The sequence below is a fragment of the Eublepharis macularius genome, chromosome 2 (genome assembly GCF_028583425.1).
Source record: "Eublepharis macularius isolate TG4126 chromosome 2, MPM_Emac_v1.0, whole genome shotgun sequence".
In the NCBI taxonomy this organism is placed as follows: Eukaryota; Metazoa; Chordata; class Lepidosauria; order Squamata; family Eublepharidae; genus Eublepharis; species Eublepharis macularius.
This window is the reverse complement of record NC_072791.1, coordinates 208593487-208618770: the sequence shown is the minus strand read 5'-3', so window position 1 is coordinate 208618770 and position 25284 is coordinate 208593487. Positions and strand designations below refer to the sequence as shown.

The window sequence follows — 25284 nt, the reverse complement described above, 5'->3', positions numbered from 1 at the left end:
GTTAACCCCTGTAACATGTGGGGAGCCCCAGACTTTGGTGAGATAGTTAACACCACTAGTTAACATAAACACTCCTCAACTCTTTGTTCAAGATGAATAAATGTGTTTAGGGTTAGTTTTGGAGACTGAATTCTCACTTAATCTACACACTCAAACACCTCACACTCAAACACATTGGAAACCTAGTCACTCGAACAATTGAAACAGGTAAACTATTTACGCCTTTATTAAAAGGACGCAACATAAGAAGATTGTTTCAGGTGGGTCATCATGTTGGTCTGTAGTAGAAGAGCAAGATTTGGGTCCAGTAGCACCTGAAAGACCAACTAGATTTCTAGGTATAAGCTTTAAAGCCACAGCTGACAAAGGGAACTTTGACTCTCAAAAGCTCATACCCTGGAAATCTAGTTGGTCTTTACGGTGCTACTGGACCCAAACATGAGAAGAGTCCTTTTGGATCAGAACAAGGGTTCAACCTCCCCAGTCCAAAGCAGCCAGCTTCTGAGAAGGACACAGGAATTTGCTTTTAGCAATTTGGCTAACAGTGGCAGTCCGATCCATCCTCCATGATAGGTTTTACCACTCATGCCATATTCTTTAAGCATTTTGCAAACAAAAAGTTGCCTTGATTTCATCAAATATCCTCTTCTTGGCAGTGGCTCAGACACTCAAGAAATCAGGCGGTCGGGGCTTTGCAATAGAAGCAGAAAATGGAGACCTGCTTTAAGGGAGCCAGTTTGGCTTCACAAAGAAGGTCACCTGCCAGGGAAATGAGATTTCTCAGAAGCCTCTACAGATGCGAAGCCATTCAGTCTGCAAATCTGTGCCCACAAACCTCCTTCCTTATCTGCCAACAGTCTTCTACTTAGAAAAGCAAAGCTGTTCCTCACCCCCCACTTAGCCATCATTGGGGTACATAGAGCCAAGCTACAAGTGATGCCTGACACAGGTTGGACACTTGTCAGCTTCCCTCAAGTTTTGATGGGAAATGTAGGCATCCTGGTCTTGCAGCTGTAAGGGACAGCCAAGCTGTAAAACCAGGACGCCTACATTTCCCATCAAAACTTGAGGGAAGCCGACAAGTGTCCAACCTGTGTCAGGCGTCACTTGTAGCTTGGCTCTGAGAAAAGCAAGACAGCAGATGTCAGAAATATCAACACGAGAAGCCAAAGGCAGTCATCACGTTTTTCTTTCAGCTGCTTACCAGTGTGACTCCTTTTATGTACCATAAGCACATTGGGACCAATGCAAACCATGCCACAGACGTCACATTTCAGTTTACCATTCGGAAGCCGGATTCCTCCCTCGCCAGACAGCTCCTGCAGTTTCCTGTTGTCCACCATCTCATGGTTCTCAGAGAGAGGTTCTTCCAAACTGCTCCCTTCATCGTGACCCCTGAGCCCATCGTCCCGCTTCAGGGGCTTCCTGTCAGAATCCTCGTCATCACTTTGCATCTCTAGCTTTATGGAATTTGCTGAAAATAATAATAATAAAGAACTGCACGTTAATTTTGTTCTCTCCTAATTGTCAGCATAATAAACAACTATCGCTGTGACATTACTCTGAAAGGCTGGCAGATTCCAAAACTGGCTCATCTTTCAATCGCCGCATTGCTTGAGAGTTTGTTGACTGGCTGTGATGACCAACTAGCTTATCATAGAAGAGGAAAGCAGGCCGGCACTATCTGATTGTAAAACATATGATGTGAAACTAGAGGACAATAGGAGACGGCCACAGTCGTCCAACTAGCATGGACATCACTGGAGCATTCTCCAGCTGTGATTAACTCACCTCTCTTCATTTTCTGGTTCTACTGTTTTGGGTTGCTTCCTAGAGAGAGGAGAAATAAGGAAGCAAAAGCAACAATGATGGCAGCCCAGGCAAAAGGTTTAAGAAATCCTATGAACCGGCTCCTATTGCCATCAAGAAAATTGGAAACGTAGATGGGCAAATTCACAAGAATTGATTCTGGGGATTTGCCTTTGCTACACAGGAGCACATGAATCTGCCTTATTTGCAAGTTGGACCGGCGACTGCTTTCCAAAGCTTCAGGCAGACATCCTGTTAGCCACGATCCTTTGAAATGGAGGTGCTGGGAACCTCACTCAGGCCCTTTGGGATACAGGGCACTGGTTTTACTCATTAAACTAAGCCTTGCCCTAGGAAATCTGTAAAAGAAACAAAAGGCAGAATAGCTGACCTGAAAACCATCAGAACAACCTCTTCTTCATAATAAGATGTATAATATACTAGAAGTGCTTATCTTCTCACTAAGCTTACTCAAATCACACTTTAGTTACATAATCCTTGAAAACTTTTATGACAAGCATTTTCAGTGGGGAAAAAGTTTGATAAAAGTTTTGATAAAACTTTACGGAAACTTTTTTTTTGCTACTGAAAGTGCATTTGATCTAGGTTTCAAAAAATATTTAACCAAATAATGGTTTAGATCCCACAGAGTATTTCTGCAGGTGGTGGCATATGTGCTCACGAAATGCAACTTTCTTCCTCTCCCCTTCCACAGCAGCCTGAAATGCCCCCTCATCTTGTTCCTGGGGGACCCCAGCAACAGGATTTGGGGAGCAGTTCCGGCTGCTGCAGGAGAGGGGAGGCGAGAAAGTTGTGTTTCATGAATGCATATGCCTCCGCCTGCAGAAATGGAATCTAATCTAAACCAATGATTTGATTAAGCTTAGTGAGAAGACAAGCGACTGGCTGCTTCATATTCCTTTGAGCACCGATCTGTATTTTGGTTCTTTCTTCTTACCTTGCCTCTTAAACAAGAGGTCTTGATTTTCAGAAGTGCGAATTACTCACCACAACCATCCACGGGACTGATACATAGTGGTGGTTTGTGCATCAAAACCCAACTTACAACACATGCTTAACACCCAAAATATTTCCTAACAACATCTTGCTTCGGCTGTGAAACTAGACGTTCCATTCTAAACTCTGGCTAGAATCCAGTTGGAACGAGCGGCAGAGAAAAACAGAGCAACTGAGCTCTAAAGTATAAGCTTCCAATCCAACACACTGCCTGAACCTACTTCGTCAGAAGACACCCACACTGAGAAGAAAAAAGAGGAGCAACTAAGTCACACCTCTGGCTTCGAATCACCTTCGTACCAAAGCAAAGTTGTGTATACTATTAAACATTTCCATCCTCCCTGTTCTTAGACCTTACCATTGTCAGGAACCTGCCATTAGAGCTTGTTGCTGTGTGAAGATTTCCTCTCCATCTGGGACTCGCAGGTCTCCAAGGAGAGGAATGCTGCTACAGCAGGGATCTCCTCTGCTCTACACAAGTCGTTTGCTACTTAGGCAATTCCCACTGCCTTAATCTTACTTTACACACCTTCAGATATACAGATGTATTTCTATATATATATAAAGACAAGTGTCCTGATTGACTCATCAATGCCCAGTCCAAAACCCTGGACCTAGAAACATTAAATTTGGGGAGAACATTCCCTTCATGATGTAAACATCCACTAAGAAGGGATTCTAAGAAATTTGCCCCCTAAGGGGGTGAAAAGGGGTAAAATGTTTTCCCAAAGAGATACAGCTTCCCTATGTGGCTGGCAGGCTTGCACTCTCGCCCACTGCCAGCTCGGCCACTCTTCCCTGATTGGGCCAGCCTTTCAAGGCTATTTGCATATGTGGCCTAATTGATCCTCACCCCCAATATTCTAAACAGTCTGCAGCTGCTTGGGAGTCACTGAATGTGTCCTGAGGTAAAATGCACCTCCCAATCTTCCCCTAAAACTTCACTAGGGTTGCCAATCTCCCTGTGGGGCCTGGCTTTCCTATGTGGCTGGCAGGCTCCTGCTGGCTTGCACCCCCCTTTCTCTGATTGGTCAGCTGTGGAACTCTGTGTTCTGAGGTAAGAATCAGGTCAAGGAAATTGCAGACAGTTGAAGAAAGGCGGTAACTGGATTTAAAGTAGTTAAATACTGTAGCGAAGCACAGGTATCAAGCTAGTATATTTATATAATTTATAGAAGACAGACTCCAGCCACAGTTAAGCACGAGTAATTTTTATAGGAGAGATTTGAGTACATGCTGAAATTTCCTACTGAAAACCGTAACACTTAAAATCACAACTCTGGGAGGATCACGGCTTCATTTAATTTTGCAAAGTGCTTTAAACTGTTACTGTGCTAACAACTGCACATGGTTAAGCCAGGTTTTTTTAAAAAAAAAAATACTGTTGTGGAACTGGGGCTGAGAGACACCAACTTGATTAAGGCCAAAAGGAGCCAACAGGACAGGTAGAACTTTATTTCATTTACATCATACCTTTCTTTCATGGAACTCAAGGCATGTACATTTGGAGGACACAGGATACAGGCCCTAACCAAAGGCAGACCTACATATTAACTTGAACAGGGCCATTTTTGCACTGCTTACTGGCTATGGAACATTGCATGAAGCTCCCGGAACAACAGCATCTTCCTGGCGCGATTTCACGTGAGAACTGCCGTTCTCGCATGAAATCGCGCCAGGAAGACGCTGTCATTCTGGGAGCTTTGCACAATGTTCCGTGGCCGGTAAGCAGTGCAAAAACGGCCCAGGACTGCAGAATCATGTGGAATCAGACTCTGCCTGTAGCTTGAATATCCATTTCCCCTTATCCAGCTAATTCCGCATTATTCAGTCTAGCCCTAATTTCACGGTATGGAATAGAAACTGTACACAGTGCAGAATCCTGGCACATTTGAGTCATTCAAAGATCTATTATGAAATTCCCCAAGTATCCATCAAGATAAAATCAGGAAGTTTCTACACATTTTCACAGGAAGGATTAAAATACACAAGAATCGTTTGAAATATTTCATAGTAAAACCACTGTACTATTGTTATAGAAAGGTAGCTATATTCCTCTGCTCCACCCCATGGCCTCTTCCCTTCTCTTCCCTTCCGGAGTGATGCACTTTGCACAGGGTGTGTGCACAGGGGGCATTCAGAATATCTGCATCTCAAGGACGGCATTGAACGGCTGAGTATTATTACAGTTCACTCAGTATCATCATGACTGCTTAAGTGTATTAGTTGTTCCCCTCAGTTCAGCTGTTTTTGATTCCCCAAACGTGTGAGGAGACTCATCCCTTTGTGAAATGATCCCTGACTAACGTTTGTGTGGGTCATCCTCACAAGCTGGGAGGGGGTCCATCCCTAAGCTAGCAGCTTCTTTGGCAGAGGAGTGAGAGGCAGCAGAGAAAAGGGTTTTTCCCCTCACAATCAGGCTTTCCCAGAGTACATTAAGTCAAATGTGGAACTCGTTCATGCAGAATCATATCTAGGAGCCAGATTGGTGTAGTGGTTAAGAGTGGCAGGACTCTAATCTGGAGAACTAGGTTTGATTCCCCACTCCTTTGCTTGAAACCAGCTGGGTGACCTTGGGTCAGTCACAGCTTCTCAGAGCTCTCTCAGCCTTACCCGCCTCACAGGGTGATTGTTGTGGGGATAATAATAACACATCTTGTAAATTGCTCTGAGTATGGCATTAAGTTGTCCTGAAGGGCAATATAGAAACCAAATGTTATGTTATTAATGTTAGGACATAGGTATTCCAGGCCACACACAGGCAGTTGTGGGGTGGGGGCACAGGCCCCTTTTTAACACTTCATAAAGTCATGTATACACTTATTTTCCTTGATCCAGCTAAGGTGATCCATATGCATCAGAACACTTCTACATGAAGATCAAAACCCAAAACATGTCACCATGGACTTGTGTGGGGGGTTCTGCATTCAAATTTCAGCATGACTTGTCACGTAAATACATTTTCATGTGTAAATACATTTTCAAAAGAGGCCTGGGATTGGGTGATTATTTTATTAAACAGGATTGTGAGCCAGTCTTAGGCACCCTTTCTCAAGAATTGGGATGTGAAAAGGCAAATAGTTCTTTGTTTTGTCCAAACTGCTGTGAGATTTTAACAGTTACTGGTTTCAGTGAGTGTAACATTAGCTCAGGCAACCCCGATCTCATCAGATCTCAGAAGCTAACCAAGGTCAGCCTTGATTAATAACTGGATGGGAGACCTCCGATGAACATCAAGGTTGCAGAGGCAGGCAATGGCAAACCACCTCTGTTAGTCTCTTGCCATGAAGTTAGCTATGACTTGACGGCACTCTCTGCCACCATCACCACTGTAATAAAAAACACATGGTTGCAATGACTGGGTTCATGGAGGACACAGTGCCAGGGAGTGCAAGCACAGAACTGGGACTAAAAGCAGCAGCCATGCTGAGTTCACAATGTTACCTAGAGTTGGTGAATTCCACACATCTGATCCGTTGCAGCAGCATCACTACAAAACTTTAATGCATCTATTCACCTTGCACCTGTTCTTTTTTCCTTCTGCATCACTTTACAAAGTTTGCAACTGCCCGTTAGTACTCATGTTACAGACTCCAGTTTTTGAGCCCAGACTAGTTAGGGTGACTAACCAGGGTTCATATTCCATCAAATTAAACTTGCAAAATATGTAAATAAATAACTATTAAATATTCTCCCCCCCACCCCCAATATGTTTCTGGTTTGCTCTTCTTGTTGCAGTGACAGATGGCAATGCGCAAAAAAACAAAAAAGTAAAGCAACTCAGGAATACACACTTTCTTTTACTTCTGAGCATGCCACAGTCTGTACTGTAAATAAATGGCACTGTGGTCCCTCATTAAATCTATACATCTGTGGAGCAATGTGCAATTTCTAGATATTTTCTGACACAACAGCTTTTGCTCACATGTTTCTTTTTCTCACAATAGCACTAGAAAGGCAAACAAAAGCAGAGATATCCAGTAAATATTTCACAACTGCTCTTATTTGCCATTAATCTCCTCTGCATTTCTATAAAGACTGTGAAGCACAGCAGCAATTAGGTCCTTGCTAATCTGAACGTGTGGCCAAAGGAAGCTTTCCTTTGTCAAACAGCCCCGTGTGCCTTTCCTATAGAACAAACTATAACACTGTTCAACTTTATCTAGCAGCAAAGGAAATAATTCAGAACATCCAAAGCTTAGAAGTGGACACGTCTGAATACGTTCCAAGCAATGGCTGCATTCCGACAGTATAATAAGCTTCTGTTTGTTCGCAACGGGCATGAGAGCAGGTTGGTGCCAGACTCTTTTTTTCCAGTTTGCAGGGAGAAAAGCTCCAGTTTGGAGCAGGTGCCTGTATTCAGACTCTGCCTGCAAAAGCGGCCACTACTTAAGGCTTTATGCAAACTGCTTGCCCAGTTCAGAGTTATGGCAAACTGACTTCCTGCAAGCAAAGAATTCATGGAGGGAACTGGAAGAGACAAGAGGGACAAGCTCATTCGTTTTTTAAAAATATCTGACCATCATTCTGGAGCACGCCCCAAGAGGTTTTTGATCCATTCCCGTACCTATCTTCCCCGCTGACTAGGTGAGAGTTGGCTGGGGGGGGGGGGGTGGAGGCTGGGAGAGGGGGTCCCCCACTCCCACCAGGGAAAAGGTAATCCTATAAGTGGTTAGAGTGCTGAATTAGGGCTTGGAAGGGCCATGTTCAAATCTTGAAGTTCAGTGAATGACTCTGGGCGATTAACTCTCTTCTTCTCTCTGTCTAACCTACCTGACAGGGTTGTTGTGAACATAAAACAGAGAAAGGGAGTTGCTTGGAATTAGAAAGGGTTAAAATGTGTGTGAGAGAGAAAGAGAGAGAGAGGGAGAGTCTATCTTTTTTACATAGACTTAACGTAGATTACAAAAATTAACAACAAAAAATATTACACAATTGTATATGATTTTTGAACCTACATGAAGAACTACCGCAGTGCCCCTCCATAGAAATGCCCTCTCAAAAAGTTTTGTTTTATACATTCTGCAGAAGGATACTAGTAAGAGAGCTTTTTTGATCCCATCATGTAGATTGGGCTGCCGATGGGGAGGGGGGCAGGCACAGAGAAGGACTGGGTACGTGCAGCCTTAAAAGAGAGTTATGCCCCAGATGTCCAGCATGTCACTCCAGTTCAGAAATTGAAAGAATAATCTGACAAATCTCCAAAATGAACAAGGTCCCTGAAATCAGGGCATGCAAAAGAAAAATGGCTTGTTAACAGAATAAGCGACGGTATGTGCCATTTACAGCATCCCAGGCAAAATGCCTAAGAATTATAAGAGGCTGACCAGATCAGAGAAGCTAGTTTGCCCCATTCGAGCAAACACCACTGAGGAAAGTGTATCTGAATAGTTTCATGCCAGAAGAACCTAGAAAACACGTTATCTTTCAAATGCACCTCTAATAAAGGTACTCCTGAGGGTTGGGGCCCCCACAAAATCAACATGCCCTTGTGGCACAGAGGGCAGCAAAAAGCAAAGAAAATCATAGGCACACACAGTTGTATACACTTTTGCTTCATTCCTGCTGCTTGCTCCACCTGTGGCAGAGGAAGGGAGGGGAGTTTTCGTATATTGCTATAACATCTGTGCTGCACTACACACTGTTTTCAAGGGTCCCACAACCCTCAGAAGGAGCGTTACAGGAGGGATGAAGGGTATAATGTGAGAAGGAAAGATCTGCTACCATGAGTAGCCTCCATCTGTGGACTCTCAGAAGATCCTCCACTTCACTTAGCAGAAGAAGATATGAACAGGGCTGAAGATACTCTGTTTTGTAATAACTTGCATAATATTTTCATACACACACACACACACAATTTCTGTAATTAAGGACTGGCATGCGGGCAGAAAGGCAGATGTGGCTAAAAAAGAGGTCTTTTCAAAGGCAAACAAAAACTTTTCTTCTTCGAATGTGCTTTTGATAATTAATGGATTTTATTCTGCTGCGGCTCTACTCTATGCCGAAGAGTGGCAGAAATCCACCCACGAGCGATGGCAATACTCTAACAGACCCTGATCACGTGGCATTGTCCAGGTCTTCTTCCTGACAGCCAGAAAAGCAGGCTTCAGACACCACTTTCAGGGTTGCCACTCTTTTTACTTTTCTGGTCATCTTAATCTTTTGACCTTCATTCCTTCAACATTTTTTTTTGTGATGGGAAAAGAGCAAATACGGGTTTGCCTCATCATCACCCAAGGAAGCAAGATCCCGGAGTTCCCCTTCTTGAACGATGAGTAGTCACTAAGATTGTTGCCGACAGACATAAAAGTAGTTCAAATGGCACAACGGTGGAAGAACTCTAATTAAGTTGCACACTGGTCTTCTCGGCTTTATCTGCCCCAAGAAATGAACAGGTTATTACGGCAGGAATGCTGTTCTTTTTTTGCCACCTAGGAGCCGATACCAGGAAAAGCGTCACTTGGAAACAGAATACTCAGACTGCCTGAGGTGGTGTGCAAAAAGTTTTAGAATTTCTTTTGACATTTTCCTGGTCAAAACCAGTTTGCCTGGGGATGGGCCAGCTGAATGGTTATTTACTTGAGCTTTCCTATTCTTCCTGACGGTGATATGGTTTTCTTCAGCTCTGTGCTACGACTGGAATCACCAAGCAGAATCCAGCCAGTACAGGAGCCCTCTCCCCTTGTCCTTGGGAACCATAACAGAAAGAGGAACAAACTATCTGCTGTTTCCCAACTGTATTTTATACTTCCATCAGCATGTCCCAAGAATACCGGGGACTAATGGATGATGCACTTAGAGGGACGCAATAGCCAATGCTTTTTGCAAGGTCCAATTCCAGCAGATTTCCATAGTAAAAAAGAAACCAGTTCTGATGTTAGAAAACCAAAAAGTTTGTCAAAAATACAAACTAAACGGGCTTAATTTCATGTTGAGAAACTTATATACATATAGATGTATACACATACACTCATATATGTATATACATACATGGATTGTATGTTTAACAATTTGTAAACAGTAAACCAGTTAGCAAAATGCTCTTAGGTTGGTTTTTCTTCTTCAGCACAATCAGGCAATGGCCGTTTTCACACACCTGTAAACCGTCTGAGAGTATAGGAAGTGGCATTTTGGGGCCTGTTTAGCAGAGGGTGCTTATCTCACAGGTGCCTGCCGCAATGTCTACTTTCGTTTTCACAGCTGCTTGGACAATAACTTCATCTCTCCTACAGTTCTTCTCGCCTTCTGTCTCAAACCCCCCTCCTCCCCACCCCTCTGGCTCCTTCGCACCAGAAGCATAACCATCTATATCCTAAAGGCGGAAACCTTCCCTATAACTAACCCCTCCAACCTTATACACGCCACTTCTGCCAATTGCCTTGTTTCTGTTTGCTGATACTGATGGCTCTCTAATAAAGTAACTTTAACTCATACATTGGAGTGTACACAGTGGAGTACTATGGGGATCTAACTGCTAGAACCTGACAGATACCAGAAATGGTGCATGGGTCCGTCTCTCTGTCCATATACCTTAGGCATAGTGACAGCACAGCAAAAGAGTGCAAAAATCCACCCACGCCCCGCCAATCCACATGCTGCTCCACTAACATGGTTACCCCACCCCACGGCTCCATCCCACACATTTCTGATACAAGAGAAACAGGAAAACGTACAGAAGAGGCCAAAGATATGGCTTTGTGCCTAGAACAGAGAGCTGCTCAAACTCGTGAAACAAAAATGAATGAAACCAACTCAGGTCCTTCAGACTGGTGGACTATAAGCAGGACAGACCCGATGTAAATGTATGAGAATAAGATTACCTGCCCGCGACCATGCTTTATTGCTCTTAAGCGGAACTATAACGTCTGTTTGTGAAAAGCTGTTGCCAAAAATTTTATTAGGTGGCATGAAATAAGTTCCTGCTGTAATTCTTAGAACCCTGGGAGTAAGCCCCACTGAACTGACCTGAGTAGTATTCTGAGTAGACCTATTTAAGATTGGTCTGTAAAATTACTGAAACTCCAATGGAATCAAGGGTCGGAGAACACAGTATATTGAAACTGGCAACAATGAGAACACATGCGTATACATAATGGCCATGAACAGCAAATACCACAGGAGTGCATTCCCTTCAGATTTTACCAGCTCCAACAACATTCAGCATCACTCCACTTTTTTATGCTCAGGGGGACACACTCACGTTGCAGAAGCAAAGCTAAAATCTTGAGCACATATGCACACTCTCTCATCTGTGTGCATTACTGGCTCTTCAGAACTAGTAGCCTCAATTGCTTTATGTTGCACTTCAGGGGAAGTAAACTAGATAATGGGAAAGCAAATGCCTTCAAGTGATCAGGAACAGGTTTTATCACAGCTGTCAGTAAATCAAATTTTCCCACTTATGCAAACTGTGACTAGCCGTGTACTACTTTGCTGTCAGGACTAAAGCATGAAAGCAGAATGAAGCTCTCAGATCTTCCCTCTGTAAAGATGCCTCAGAAAGAACAAATCCGACTCTCAACTTAGTGATGATCAGCTTACTGAGTATTCATATTAGTCACTTGACTGCTCTTTTTTTTTTTACTATTAGTATTCCCTCTTATTGACCATTTTTTGACTGGGTGGTCCTCAAAGAAAGAAACAATGGATAGAAACAGTAAAACAATATAATCAACAACAATAGAAACAAAATTAGAAAACGAAAAAGCATAAAACTAAACTCAGAACAGTCTCAGGAATGGAGCCGGTGTGGTGTAGAGGCTAGTGTGACAGACTAGGATATGCGTGATCCAGGTTTGATTCCCTGATCTGTCATGGAGCCTCACCAGGTGACCTCTGGCCAGTCACAAACTCTCAGTCCAACCTACCTCACAGGGTTTGTTGTGAGGAAACAATGGCGGAGCGAAGAATGAAGTAAGCTGCTTTGGTCCTTCTTGGAGAGAAAGGCAGGACAATAAATATAAAATAAAAAAATAAAACATTTAAAGGTTTTAATTAAAAGAACTGGAATTACTCTAGTGAAATTCCCTCAGAATGAAGTACTACAATATAAGTATAAGAGGATAACCTTTCTAATGGACAATGACCTTAACTCAACGGTTGTAGTACCGGCAAGGTGGCCTTCATATTGCATCTTAACTCTGTGGAGAGTTCACATGAGAGAAGGTTTCTTGTCAAATGTTACTCATAAAATTACTCATAGAGAAACATTAAGTGGTAGATCAGTATTAAATCCTGCTAAGTCAGGAACAGAAATGTCAAGATAACTAGAACAGATCTGCACAATTTGTGATGCACCAAGTCAAAGACAGCCTAGCAGCTGTCTATTGCGGCTTGTGAAGTTCTTTGTTTTTAGTCTTAACCATGGCAATTTTGGAGTCTCTTGGGAGGGTATCCATGGCTGGTGGACCACACTGGGCTTGGTAGGCCACCAGTATGTGTACACCTGAAGCACAATTAAGAAGTCAGAGTCCCTGCTCTAGATTCAGAGTAACTACTTGTCCCCCGCTCAAATATAGTACGTTTATTAGAACACTGTGACTGATGTGTCTTATGAGGGAAAATAATCTCAAGTAAGAAATTTTATCAGGAATATATATCGTTTGTGGATGAAATAGAGGCTAAGCAGGCCCCACAGTACCATTTGTGGTGCCGGCACAATCTGAACAGCCCACTGAGGTCTTGCCAAACCTGTCTTTGTTAAGTAGCTGACAGGCCACAATATGGGACAAGCAGGCTGCATTGGACTGGGTGGCTGACATATAGTGCATACATGGCAGGAAGCAGTGGAGTAAAAACTCTCAGGGAAAAAAAAGAGAACACAAATACTTGCATAGTATCATTCTGATCTAACAACAGTGTCTCCAGCCAAGGGGAGGAAGAGGGGGAGAGAGGGCTTTAGGTGCTCATATTCCATAGCACTGAAACTAGAAAAGTCGGTCTAAGAATGTCAGGTGCCTGACTCTCCACTCTACTGTGGTAAAAACAAGGCCTTTTGTTTCCCCATTCCCTCAGGGAGGAGCGTCTAGAGGGAAACAGAGAGAATGCACGCGTGTGCATACACACACACACACACACACACACACACACACTTACTTTAAAAGCCTTCTAGGAAAGCTCACAGTGTTTCATCTCTTTGCTAACAAACATTTTGGTTGTGATTTGTAAAACAGGGTTTTTCGTGACATTACCGTAATACAAAGATGGTGAACAACATAGAAATGTATTCAGGAGAGGAAATTTCTTTAGATAACAGATGTCCTAAACTTATAAAATTAGAAATGCCCAGTATGAATACTTGTTTTTTACAGAAAAAAAGGTGGAGATGCAGCAAGGAATCCTGGAAAGAATTAACAAGCTTTTTAAAAATAATAATAATAAAAGCTAGCAGTTGTTATTTTTTTTAGTTACTGTATCAGGATTAAGAATTTATTAAGCCCCTGATGTCCAGTCCAAAACAGTTTTGGCAATTAATCTGTCAAACAAGTATTTAGAACAAGTATTTTAGAACAAATACTTTAAAACAAGTATTTTATAACAAAATTCTTTTCAATTAATTTTTTTTTAATTGTAAAGGATTATGATAATTTTGCATTGTTTGGTAGCTGTTCTAATAAATGCAAATGATCCACTGGACATTCTCTGTTTTTTCTCCTGGAACACCAGAGTGAGCTTGCAATCACAAACAAACAAACAAACAAACAAACAAACAAACAAACAAACAAACAAACAAAAATGAGTCAAAATAGAAGCAACAAAAAAACCCTGAAGATGTCTGTAAATATAGGAAAAAAGTTTTACTCTGCTTGTGAGGTTTGCCCTCAAGAACTGCAGAGACACGAGACCTCCCGGATCCCCCCTCACAGAGGCATTTCTGACGTTGTGAAACATTCAACCAAGATCAAATAATCAACGGCCAACAGACAATATCTGACTGGTGACGGGTCTGATGCACCAACCTGTGAGGGGCAGTGCTGTGTGTGAATTCCAAAGAACTCTCTTTTTTATTGTATCGTCACTTGCCCCTCCCATTGAATCCAGCTTCAAATCCCGTATCTTCGTGTATATCTAAGTGTGAGGGGTTTTACTGTGAGAATATGCTTTCTCTCTCCTGATAACCACTGATTACCAGCACAACATCTGAATGAAGTAAATTCATGAGAGAGAGAGAGAGAGAGAGAGAGAGAGAGAGAGAGAGAGAGAGAGAGAGAGAGAAGGAAGGGACTGCACACGCACTCCAGCGAACTGCACACACACACACACAGGCATCCACAAAAAAACCAGAGTACTGTACTCCAAACTGAAAGAAAAGAATCCAGCTCATGTGATTCCGACCATCTGCCAGCCACTTTCATCCAGCAGCTCCAGTCCATGGCAGGCATCATAAAGATGTTATATTTTACCTGCCCCACTGATTTTCTTTAAGTGTAGCTCCTTGGCTAAAGGTAACTGTCAGTCACTTTTTTATAGCAGACGATAAATTCATTGATCACACCTCCCTCCATGGTCCTGCTTGGCTTTTTTGTGCAGATCACTGAGGTGATCAATCAAGATCCACTGACACTTAGCTGGAAACATCAACCTACACTCAGGTGCTGCACATGTCCGGGCTTCCTTCTCTTCTTCCTGGTGGACAGACATGGGTTCAACTTTGGCATCAGAAAGCATGATAGTCAGCAAAGCAACTACGCTGCTGAAGAAAATAATGTCTTCTGTATCAATCATCAGTTAGCCTGAGGGATCACGCCCTTCGGCTAACCGTATTCAATGCTTCATGACTTTAAAACAAAATACAATGAAGCTCTCACACCACCTCACATCATCTCAAAGACAAACTTGTCAAGAGAGGCGGTTCACACATGCCAAGGCAAGTCAATTCACATGCTCTAAAGGACCTCCATGAAATCCTGCAACTCAGCACTGCAGTCCTGAAGAAAATGGGTCCTTACCATGGTACTGATGTGTTCCTTTGGCCCACGGAGTCCTCCATCAATGTAAACCACTCTTCTGCTGACACAACAAGAACCAGAACTGGCATGGTGTAGCAGTTAAGAGTGTCAGACCGGGATCTGGGAAGCCCAGGTTCAAATCTCTACTCTGCCATGGAAGCTTGCTGGGAGTCACTCTATCTCAGCCTAAGCTACCTCTCAAGGATTCTGTGAGAAGGGTTGTTGAGACGAGGAGAAAGATGGAAGCCATTGCAGGAAAGACGGAGCAAATGAATAAATATTGCATTGGTTGTTGGGGGTTTTCCGGGCTGTATTGCCATGGTCTTGGCATTGTAGTTCCTGACGTTTCGCCAGCAGCTGTGGCTGGCATCTTCAGAGGTGTAGCACCAAAAGACAGAGATCTCTCAGTGTCACAGTGTGGAAAAGATGTAGGTCATTTGTATCTACTCAGGAGGGGTGGGGTTGAGCTGAGTCATTCTGTAAGAGTTTCCCAGGGTGTGGAATGCTAATGGCGGGAGGCTTCACTGTCTCCTGAGGAGGTTCTTTTGCATATGGATGGGTGCTTGATGTGCTAATCTTCTCTGCAGGGCTATTGTCGGGTGTGGAGTGTTTTGTTGGCCTGGTGTTTTTCAGAACCGGAGCCCATGCTCTGTTCATTCTTAAGGTTTCTTCTTTCCTGTTGAAGTTTTGCTTATGCTTGTGAATTTCAATGGCTTCCCTGTGCAGTCCGACAAAGTAGTTGGAAGTGTTGTCCAGTATTTTGGTGTCCTGGAATAAGATACTGTGCCCTGTTTGAGTTAGGCTATGTTCAGCCACAGCTGATTTTTCAGGCTGTCCAAGTCTGCAGTGTCTTTCATGTTCTTTTATTCTTGTCTGGATGCTACGCTTTGTGGTCCCGATGTAAACTTGTCCACAGCTGCAGGGTATACTCCTGCAGAGGTGAGGGGATCTCTGCTGTCTTTTGCTGATCGTAGCATCTGTTGTATTTTTCGGGTGGGTCTGAATACTGCTTGAAGGTTATGCTTTTCCATAAGCTTTCCCATCTGATCAGTAATTCCTTTGATATATGGCAAAAACACTTTTCCTGTAGGTGACTGTTTTTCCTTGGTTGTTTGATTCATCCTGGGTTTGATTGCTCTTCGGATTTCATTTCTGGAGTAGCCATTTGCCTGAAGTGCGTGGTTTAGATGATTAATTTCCTCATTGAGAAAGCGCGGCTCACATATCCGTCTTGCACGATCCACTAATGTTTTCATTATGCCTCTTTTCTGTCGGGGGTGGTGATTGGAGTTTTTGTGTAAGTACCGATCAGTGTGAGTTGGTTTCCTGTAGACCTTGTGACCTAACTGAAAGTTTGCTTTGCGGATGACCAAGGTATCCAGGAATGAGAGTTTTCCCTCACTTTCTTTCTCCATTGTGAATTGTATGTTCAGGTGGATGTTGTTGAGATGATTCAAAAACTCCCTCAATTCTTCCTCCCCATGGCTCCAAATGATGAATGTATCATCCACAAACCGGAACCATACACTGGGTTTGTGGGGTGCTGATTCTAGAGCTGTTTTTTCAAAATGTTCCATGTAGAAGTTTGCTATAACTGGGCTGAGTGGGCTCCCCATGGCCACCCCATCCATCTGTTCATAGAATTCGTTGTCCCATTGGAAGTAACTGGTTGTCAGACAATGATGGAATAAGGCTGTTACATCCTCTGGGAAAATCTGATTAATCAGTGCAATAGTGTCTTTTACTGGAACCTTGGTAAACAGGGATACAACATCAAAACTGACAAGTATGTCTTGTGGATTGAGTTTCAGAGAACTGATTTTGTTGATGAAATCTGCTGAATCTTTGATGTAAGACGAGGTTTTCCCGATGTGGTCCTGCAGGAGATCTGCCAGATGTCTAGCTAATTCATATGTCGGTGAACCAAAATACAACAGATGCTACGATCAGCAAAAGACAGCAGAGATCCCCTCACCTCTGCAGGAGTATACCGTATACCCTGCAGCTGTGGACAAGTTTACATCGGGACCACAAAGCGTAGCATCCAGACAAGAATAAAAGAACATGAAAGACACTGCAGACTTGGACAGCCTGAAAAATCAGCTGTGGCTGAACATAGCCTAACTCAAACAGGGCACAGTATCTTATTCCAGGACACCAAAATACTGGACAACACTTCCAACTACTTTGTCAGACTGCACAGGGAAGCCATTGAAATTCACAAGCATAAGCAAAACTTCAACAGGAAAGAAGAAACCTTAAGAATGAACAGAGCATGGGCTCCGGTTCTGAAAAACACCAGGCCAACAAAACACTCCACACCCGACAATAGCCCTGCAGAGAAGATTAGCACATCAAGCACCCATCCATATGCAAAAGAACCTCCTCAGGAGACAGTGAAGCCTCCCGCCATTAGCATTCCACACCCTGGGAAACTCTTACAGAATGACTCAGCTCAACCCCACCCCTCCTGAGTAGATACAAATGACCTACATCTTTTCCACACTGTGACACTGAGAGATCTCTGTCTTTTGGTGCTACACCTCTGAAGATGCCAGCCACAGCTGCTGGCGAAACGTCAGGAACTACAATGCCAAGACCACGGCAATACAGCCCGGAAAACCCCCAACAACCATCGTTCTCCGGCCGTGAAAGCCTTCGACAATACAAATATTGCATTGTCAGCAGTGGCACTAACAGAATGAAACGATAGGATTGAACTCTTCTGCACTAGAATGGAAATAACTCTCTTTAAAGCACTTATGGAGCCCCCCAGGGCTATCTTCCCCTGGGAAGGGGCCACCTTTCCTCCACAGGGTCAGAGATGAAGCACCTTCTATATCTTTATGGCACAGTAAACTTTGGGACCACTACTACATGGAAAAATCTACCGACCAAATTGCTCAAGTAAATAAAGAACGTGGTCAATCTTTCTTTTAAAAAATGTGGTTTCCAATATTGAATTATATGGCTGATTTGAATATATATCCAGGCAAAGCTTATCCAATTGACTCATTTATTCTGTAAAACTATAATACTTGTATTTAAAGAAATTGTTATGTTATGCTAGGGCACTTCCTATTCCATAGATGGTATAATTGCTATTATTGCTATACAGTTAATTGTATTTAGACTCCAACAGTTTAAATACACCCCAGTTCTAGTTACTATATATTGTTATGGTCTGGTTAGTTGTTTAAACTGTTATGTTTTTTATTGCTGGGAAAAATAAAATAAATAATAAGTTTAAAAAAAAGATGAGGCAACGCACAAGAACTGTGAAGTCTGCGCTTTTAATGACTTGTTTCTTCTACACTGCCAGCTCCTCCAGCTAATTACCCCCATGACCTAACCAGTGCTTGACTCTTCACCTCCACCTGCTGCTAGTGCCTCTTTTACCTGTCGGGGTCCTTCCACACAGCTCTTCTGGCTCTTGCCCTGCACTGTTCCATGGAGGAAAACTGCTCCCGGTTTCCCTTAGAGCCAGGGAGGCTGACTGCAGAGGCTACAACAGGCATGGTACCTTCCTGTCTACAATTTCCCCGTCTGCCTGCCGACACAGCCTTCTCCCAGACTTCACCTAACGAACTCCTTACTGCTTCTACCTGGGGCTTTTTATCCCTCTTCTCCAGCCACTCCTAGTTCCCAATTTTCTGCTCTTACTCTTGGGTAAGCACTTTCTCTCAAGGAGGCTTTTACATGAGAGAACTGCAGGATGAGAGTCCACTGGCACCTTATCAGCTACAAGGCACCTTAGAGAACAATGAGATTTGCAGGGTGTAACCTTTTGAGAGTCCAGGCTCCCTTCTTCAGACAAAAAGGGAGCTCTGACTCTCAAAAAAGCTCACACCCTGAAAATCTTGGTCTCTAAGGTGCCACTGGATTCAAATCCTGCTGTTCTACTGCTGTTCTACTGCAGATCAACATGGCTACCCACTTGAAACTATCCTTTACGTGAGAGAAGTCCTGTCTCTCTGTTCCTCTTCCTGAGACAGTCTTTCCCTCAAGGAGGCCTTTACACCAAAGTAGTTCTTTGCTCCACAGGGAGCTGGCACTGGTGAGTCTTCCTTCCAGCTGCTCCCCCCCTCCACTGCTGCTTCCCCTCTCCCCTAGCTATCTCCCCAGCTCTTCCACTGGGTGGCTACCCTCCTTAGGGTCGTGCTCCTGCTCCCCCAGGGGCAGGCTGCCCTGGGCTGTAACATCACTACACAGGTTTTTCCCTCTGCGCATGGCTCTCTCTTTAAAAGCAAGACTGACTGGATCAGAAACTGATTGCAATCTATTTGGATTGTATTGCCATCAATATGCTGATGATACGTAGCTATATTTCTCCTTTTCATTATCAGCAGATGAGGCTCTGGATGTGCTAAACCGGTGTCTGCCTACAATAATGGACTGGATGAGGGCCAACAAACTGAAACTCAATCCAGACAAGACTGAAATGCTGTTAGCAGGTGATTCCTTTAACTGGATAAGGGGTGTTCAACCTGTTCTAGATGGGGCCGCACTCCCCCTGAAGGAGCAGGTTTGTAGATCTGTGAATCCAGATGGATTAAGAGAAGTGATCAGTCTTTGTATACACAGAGCTGAGAGACCTGCTTTAAGAACCCTCTCGACAAAGGGCACAAAACAGGAAGTTGCTGGCGTCCTGATGAGGGTTCCTGGATGGCTGCATTCTCCTTCGCCTTGGAGACTGGGAGCTTTGGTGGATCCCCTGCCCGGGAGATGGCATCCATGTGAGCTACTTCTGTTGGTGGGAGATCGTCTGTAAAATTTGGAGGCTGCAAAAAAGATTGAGCGCTCCTGGCCTCTGACAACAAAAAGAAAAGGACTTTGTGTGTCAATTACCCTCATTGAGGCTTTACCTGCAATCGGACTCTGAGTGAGATTGTACACAATTTCTGAATTGTTGACACATGAAATGTTGAAAACTGATTATTGTTCTGTAATTTTGCACTGTGCGCTTCAAGGAAATAGTGTTGAAAGTGAGCCCATGGCTCTTTAATTAAAGCAGGATATTTTTTAATAGACCATTTTGACGGTGTATTTCGACTGTGTAAGTTTCTGCTTGTCTTTCCGCGGTTTGCTTTCCTTGTAGCTGATAAAGAACATGGCGGCCAGATTAATAACTGGGACTCAGAAGTCCAAACACACAAGACCAATTCTAGCCCGCTTACGCTGGCTGCCTCTGTGTTTTCGGTCCCAATTCAAGGTGCTGGTTTTAACCTACAAAGCCCTATACAGCTTAGGACCACAATACCTGTCGGAGCGCCTCTCCCGTCTTCAATCTACCTGGGCACTGTGCTCAGCCTCTGAGGCCTTCCTCCGGGAGCCAATTCATCGGGTGGCTAGAAGGGTGGCAACTAGGGGGAGAGTCTTTTCAGTGGTGGTCCCTTGTGTTTGGAACAACCTCCCTGCTGTAGCCCGCCTCACGCCTAATCTGCCACGTTAAGGCAGCCCTCTATACCGAGGCTTGTAAAGATCTCTCTGGTCATTCTGAGTGTCCATTATGATTAGCTTGGTGCCTCCCTCAATTATTTTTTACCTTTTTACTATTTTAATGTTCTTATGTTTTCTTATATTAATTTTAATTTTTATTTATTGTATTTACTGTATTATATTTGTTGTAAGCCGGCCGGAAAGCTTGGGCTTTGGGCAGGATAGAAATGAAAGTACTAGTACTAGCAGTAGCAGTAGCAGCAGCAGCAGCAGCAGTAATAGCAGCAGTAGCAGCAGTAGCAACAGCAGTAGCAGCGGCGGCAGCAACAGCAAACATCCGCTCTTCGTTGACTTGTATGGGAACAGAGGGAATACTCCCCTCACCCCTTTTAATCTTTTCCAGCTATGAAACCAGAAACCCTGGATCAGGTCTAATGCCGCTGAGATAAGAGACGAAATGCTTTCCCTGCTCTACAGAAAACCTTCTCTGCATTATCCTCCAGTTTAGTGGGCAGCTTCTATAAAGTTCAGTTCAGCAGCTGGAAAATGCAGCTTACTGTTAAATCCCTTGCCTTTAATGTCATGTCTGTTTTTAAAGAATCTATAACATTACTCTGATGTGACAAGAAACTGAAGTATAAAATCAAACAACTTTTCTGCTACTGAGAACGCAAGCAATATTGCCTAATTCAAATATTGCAATGGACGTTTAGCTATTACAACAGATTCTCTGTTGTGGCCGTATTTTAAATTCTCAACTAAATGGACATGAATAAAGGGAGGCCCAATCCCTCCATTTTTTTTTTGTGATTTGATTGCCTCCACAAAGCCAGTACGCTGCATCTGGTTCACATGCCACATCACTAATATGTTTTGCTTGTTTGCGTCATTTCCCTGCACCTCAGGCAATGGCAACACTCAAACACACTCAGGAGCTCTGGAAGCAGAATGCGCCTCATGCTCTATTCTGTCAGATGAATATTAAGAATCTCCAAACCTCTGGCCATTTTCTGACTCCCTCCCTGCATAGAGACATTTTCAAGACCGGAGCTAGGGACTAGAAATGTGATGAGGAAGACACAAAGAAGCTTCCTTGGTCAATGACAGCTTTATTTATTTGGAGCTTTATTTGGAGCATTTGGAGCTTTATTTATTTCATTATCTGTATCTTGCTTTTCTGCCCCATGAAGACTCAACGCCACTTACGAAGAAACACAAAAATATAACAAAAAAAAAGAAACCTAAATTAAAATTTAACAGTTGTCAGGGTCTTAGCATCCCTGCCATACTTCAGGGGCGTGACAAACCCCTGGACTGCTGAGTAAAGGCCTAGGCCAAGGACTGGACTCTAGGACATTGTGCTCTTAGGTCAGAGACAGCTGCGGCTGCCTCCTGTGTTTCTGTGGAAGTGTGCAGAGGAGGGGAGCGCCCTCCTGAGCTTAGCTGTCTCCAAATTATCTGCCTACCTCCAGTGCTCAGCCTGGGAAGAGGAACCATCATCATGGATACATAACCTTGGAACTTCTGAACTTTCTAAAATATCCTCTCCTCTCCGCTTTGCTTTTGCATTACACACACCATGGCTAGGGAGGAGGGAACTGGGCTGTACCTAGATTTCAATATAGGCTTGTGGCTTGGTGCAGAATTTCATTCCTGGCAATGACTCTGTAACGGATAGCTGAATTAGTAGGTTATCAATAAAGCTTTAACTCATGCAGTTCCGGACTCATGTAGTGAAGTCATTGGAATCTACCTGGCAGAACCTTACAATAGTCTTTTCGTCCAATTTATAGAATGATGCTGTTTATGAAAGGGGGAGCATGGCTTAGTGGCAGAGCATCCACCTTGCATGCAGAAGGTCCCACGTCCATTCATAGCATCTTGAGTTAAAAGGATTAAGTCGTAGTGATGTGAAAAATCTTGACCCAAAATCCTGGACAGCCAATGCCAATTAGTGCAGACAAGACTGACTGATGCCTTGCCAAGGGGTCCTAGCCAGAGAACCCCCAAATCCTCCAACTACATGCACATTCGGACATGGTGATCTCCTGGGATCAGGAGCAACCGTGTGCAGTAGAATGAAAAGGCAAAGTTCCAGGGATTTTCCAACAGCTGCTAGGCACTTCTGAGCAGGACAGAAGCAGCCTAGTAGAATGGGGTCTACACAGAAGCTGTCATATCAGCCTCCTCCCTACTTGAAATTTGGATGATTCTCCATAATTAGATTTTTCTGATAGCTTTAATGCAGGGCAGGATCTATCACCAGGGTCCCCAACATGGTGCCCGTGGGCATAATTGTGCCCGCTGACACCTTTTCTGGTGTCTGTGTGTTTTTAAAAAGTGGGTGAGGCTTTTGCAAAACATGGCTTTTGCTGTTAGAGTATTGACAGGCTGTGCAGGTTTTTAAAAACTTTGCTTTGGAAGAAACTGCTTCCACAGCACAAGGATCTTCACTGTATGACTGAAGGTAAGCTGTAGCAGCCATTTTGTAGTAGCCATATTGTTGCTGTGCCTACCTCGCTGTGTTGGAATTTCAGATGGGTCCACAGGCTCAAAAAGGTTGGGAACCCCTGATCTATCAGGTACTCAGCCCTATCTACAAGCATCAATATCCCTGGAGACAGCCATCAGACACTCCTAATCTACAAGAGGAGTTAGCCATGTTAGTCTGTAGTAGCAAAATCAAAAAGAGTCCAGTAGCACCTTTAAGACTAACCAACTTTATTGTAGCATAAGCTTTCGAGAATCACAGTTCTCTTCGTCAGATGCATGGAGGGCAAGAAGAACTGCCCTCCATGTATCTGAACTGAAGAACTTGCCCTCCATGCATCTGACGAAGAGAACTGTGATTCTCGAAAGCTTATGCTACAATAAAGTTGGTTAGTCTTAAAGGTGCTACTGGACTCTTTTTGATTTTCCCAGTCTACCGTTACCTCTGGAAACATCTGCCTAGTCTGAAACTCCAAGTACTTGAATCACACTGACAGCAACCTACACATTTTTTCCTGCCTAGCAGTTATATTCAAAACCACCACTAAAATTCATCCTTTTTGACTTCAACCCAATCCTGAGCGAGGAGCATCCTCCTAACCTTAGCACCTCCAGTATTTTACAGTATATATACATTCCTAAATCCCCTCAGTATTTTGCAGCAGTTTTCCTGATCTTCTATATACTGGCCCTCTGTGACTTGGAACAGGCTCCTTGGAAACATGAGCTGGCCTCCACCTCTGTTTTGCCTCCTCTTTCACTCTAGTTCCTCAGCCCTTTCGCAGAATCTGCCCTTGGCAACCAGACAGATTGTACACTTTCATTTTTTTTATTACAAATTGTTTAAAGATTAGGTTCAGCATTATTACTGTTTTCTGTGTGCGCATGTGCTTCCAGGCACATACAGATGCTTGTGTGCCTCTTGCTATTTCCTTGTTCTATAGTTTCCTAATAACGATTTCAGTTTTATTCTGTCTTCTGCCAGCTTGTCCTGGGAAATTTCCTACTCCCAAATGAAGCCCTACTCAAATCTGGGACTTTGGTAGTCACAGGCAGGGATCCAATAATTTACCCAGTTTTCATTTGCCATGCCAAAAAAAGATGGATGCTTCAACAGCTGGGGAGGAGACGAGAAGGCTACTTGGATAACACGGCCCTGATAGACCAATGGTCTTGCTCAGTATGACGCCACTTCATGTACGTATAAGGCCATTTCTTGTGCACAGCAAAAAAGATATAAAGAAAACTGTAGATTCTTAATATATTTTTGGATCAGAGGCTCGATGGCACTCACCCAAGCCATCCCCTCCAACATTGACCCCTAAGTCAAAAGTGTCATCTTACTTCGATAACAAAAATAAAGGGAAGAACTTTTCCCACCCTTCTCCCTCTATTACCTTCATCTTAGTAGCCCAATCTTCCTGTCTTTCCACATTTTCTAGCAACTTAAAACCATCCCAAGGGCATATCCACAAGGATCTCAACAGATTGAAGGGTTCTCAGCTTACAGTTCATCCCTGTATTTATCTTATTAAAGTCTTAGTTGAATGATACACATAGCACTACACTCAAAGACTTAATTCCAAACCCACCCACCCCCTTGCATTAATGTGACCATGAAATGTATTGAATTTTTCTGAGCAGGTGATAATGGGGATACGGACCGGCCACTTTGCTCAGCCAAGTTTAAAGCCTTCCTCCTGCCTGATGAGCCTTCGTTCAACTTCAGAGGCTTTTACTACCAGAGGCACTGAAGTTGGAGGACGGTTTCACACCTGACTTCATAGAACAGCTATCATTGTACGTTGCAATAAAGAGATACAAGCTGGAGCACTGGAAGTGCAAAGCCAGTAATACTCAATGTGATTGGCCTAAAAATGATTTTAAAAAAAGAAAGAAAAGGTAACCGAGTCATTACTGACCCAGGGGGGGACGTCGCATCACGACATTTTCTTGGCAGACTTTTTACGGGGTGGTTTGCCATTGCCTTCCCCAGTCATCTACACTTTACCCCCAGGAAACTGGGTACTCATTTTACTGACCTCGGAAGGATGGAAGGCTGAGTCAACCTTGAGCCGGCTACCTGAACCCGTCTTCTGCTAGGATCGAACTCAGGTCGTGGGCAGAGCTTGGACTGCAGTACTGCAGCTTACCACTCTGCGCCACGGGGCTGTAAAAATGTGTCAAAAGAGCATGGTGCCATCTTATACGGGCCTAAATTCTATTAATGAAAGGCAATGCAAGACTTTGAGTTACACAGGAATCTTTATGAGATACAATGGGGAAATAGCCATTTCTCACCTTTTCATAAAGCAAGGATAATCTCTAATACTAGTAAATCCATTTAGGAGATCTTTAGCACGGTCAATATACATAAAGCAATACACGGACCAATAGAATATGACAAATTGAGCTAAGAACCAAGACAGCCACGCTGACCACTTTTCCCTTTGTATTACTCAATCAATTTCTATGTCCAGGAATTCCTTTTAAACCACTTTACACAGGCTTTAGTTAATTTATATCCTGCATGATGAAATATTTTGTATACCTGGAAATGTATACTGGCAGCAGAAAGTGC

The 25284-nt window shown here is 43.5% G+C and overlaps 1 protein-coding gene across 4 annotated transcripts in view; it reads right to left on the bottom strand.

Moving 5' to 3' along the window:
- Positions 1-25284, bottom strand: part of IKZF2 (IKAROS family zinc finger 2) — a 134800-nt gene that overhangs the window by 57422 nt on the left and 52094 nt on the right. For 2 of the 4 annotated variants that reach the window (XM_054970970.1, XM_054970972.1), the window contains exon 4: positions 1205-1474. In XM_054970970.1, the coding sequence (XP_054826945.1) occupies positions 1205-1474 (270 nt within the window). The remainder of the gene's footprint in view (positions 1-1204; positions 1475-25284) is intronic. The other 2 variants (XM_054970971.1, XM_054970973.1) reach the window with 1 other exon arrangement.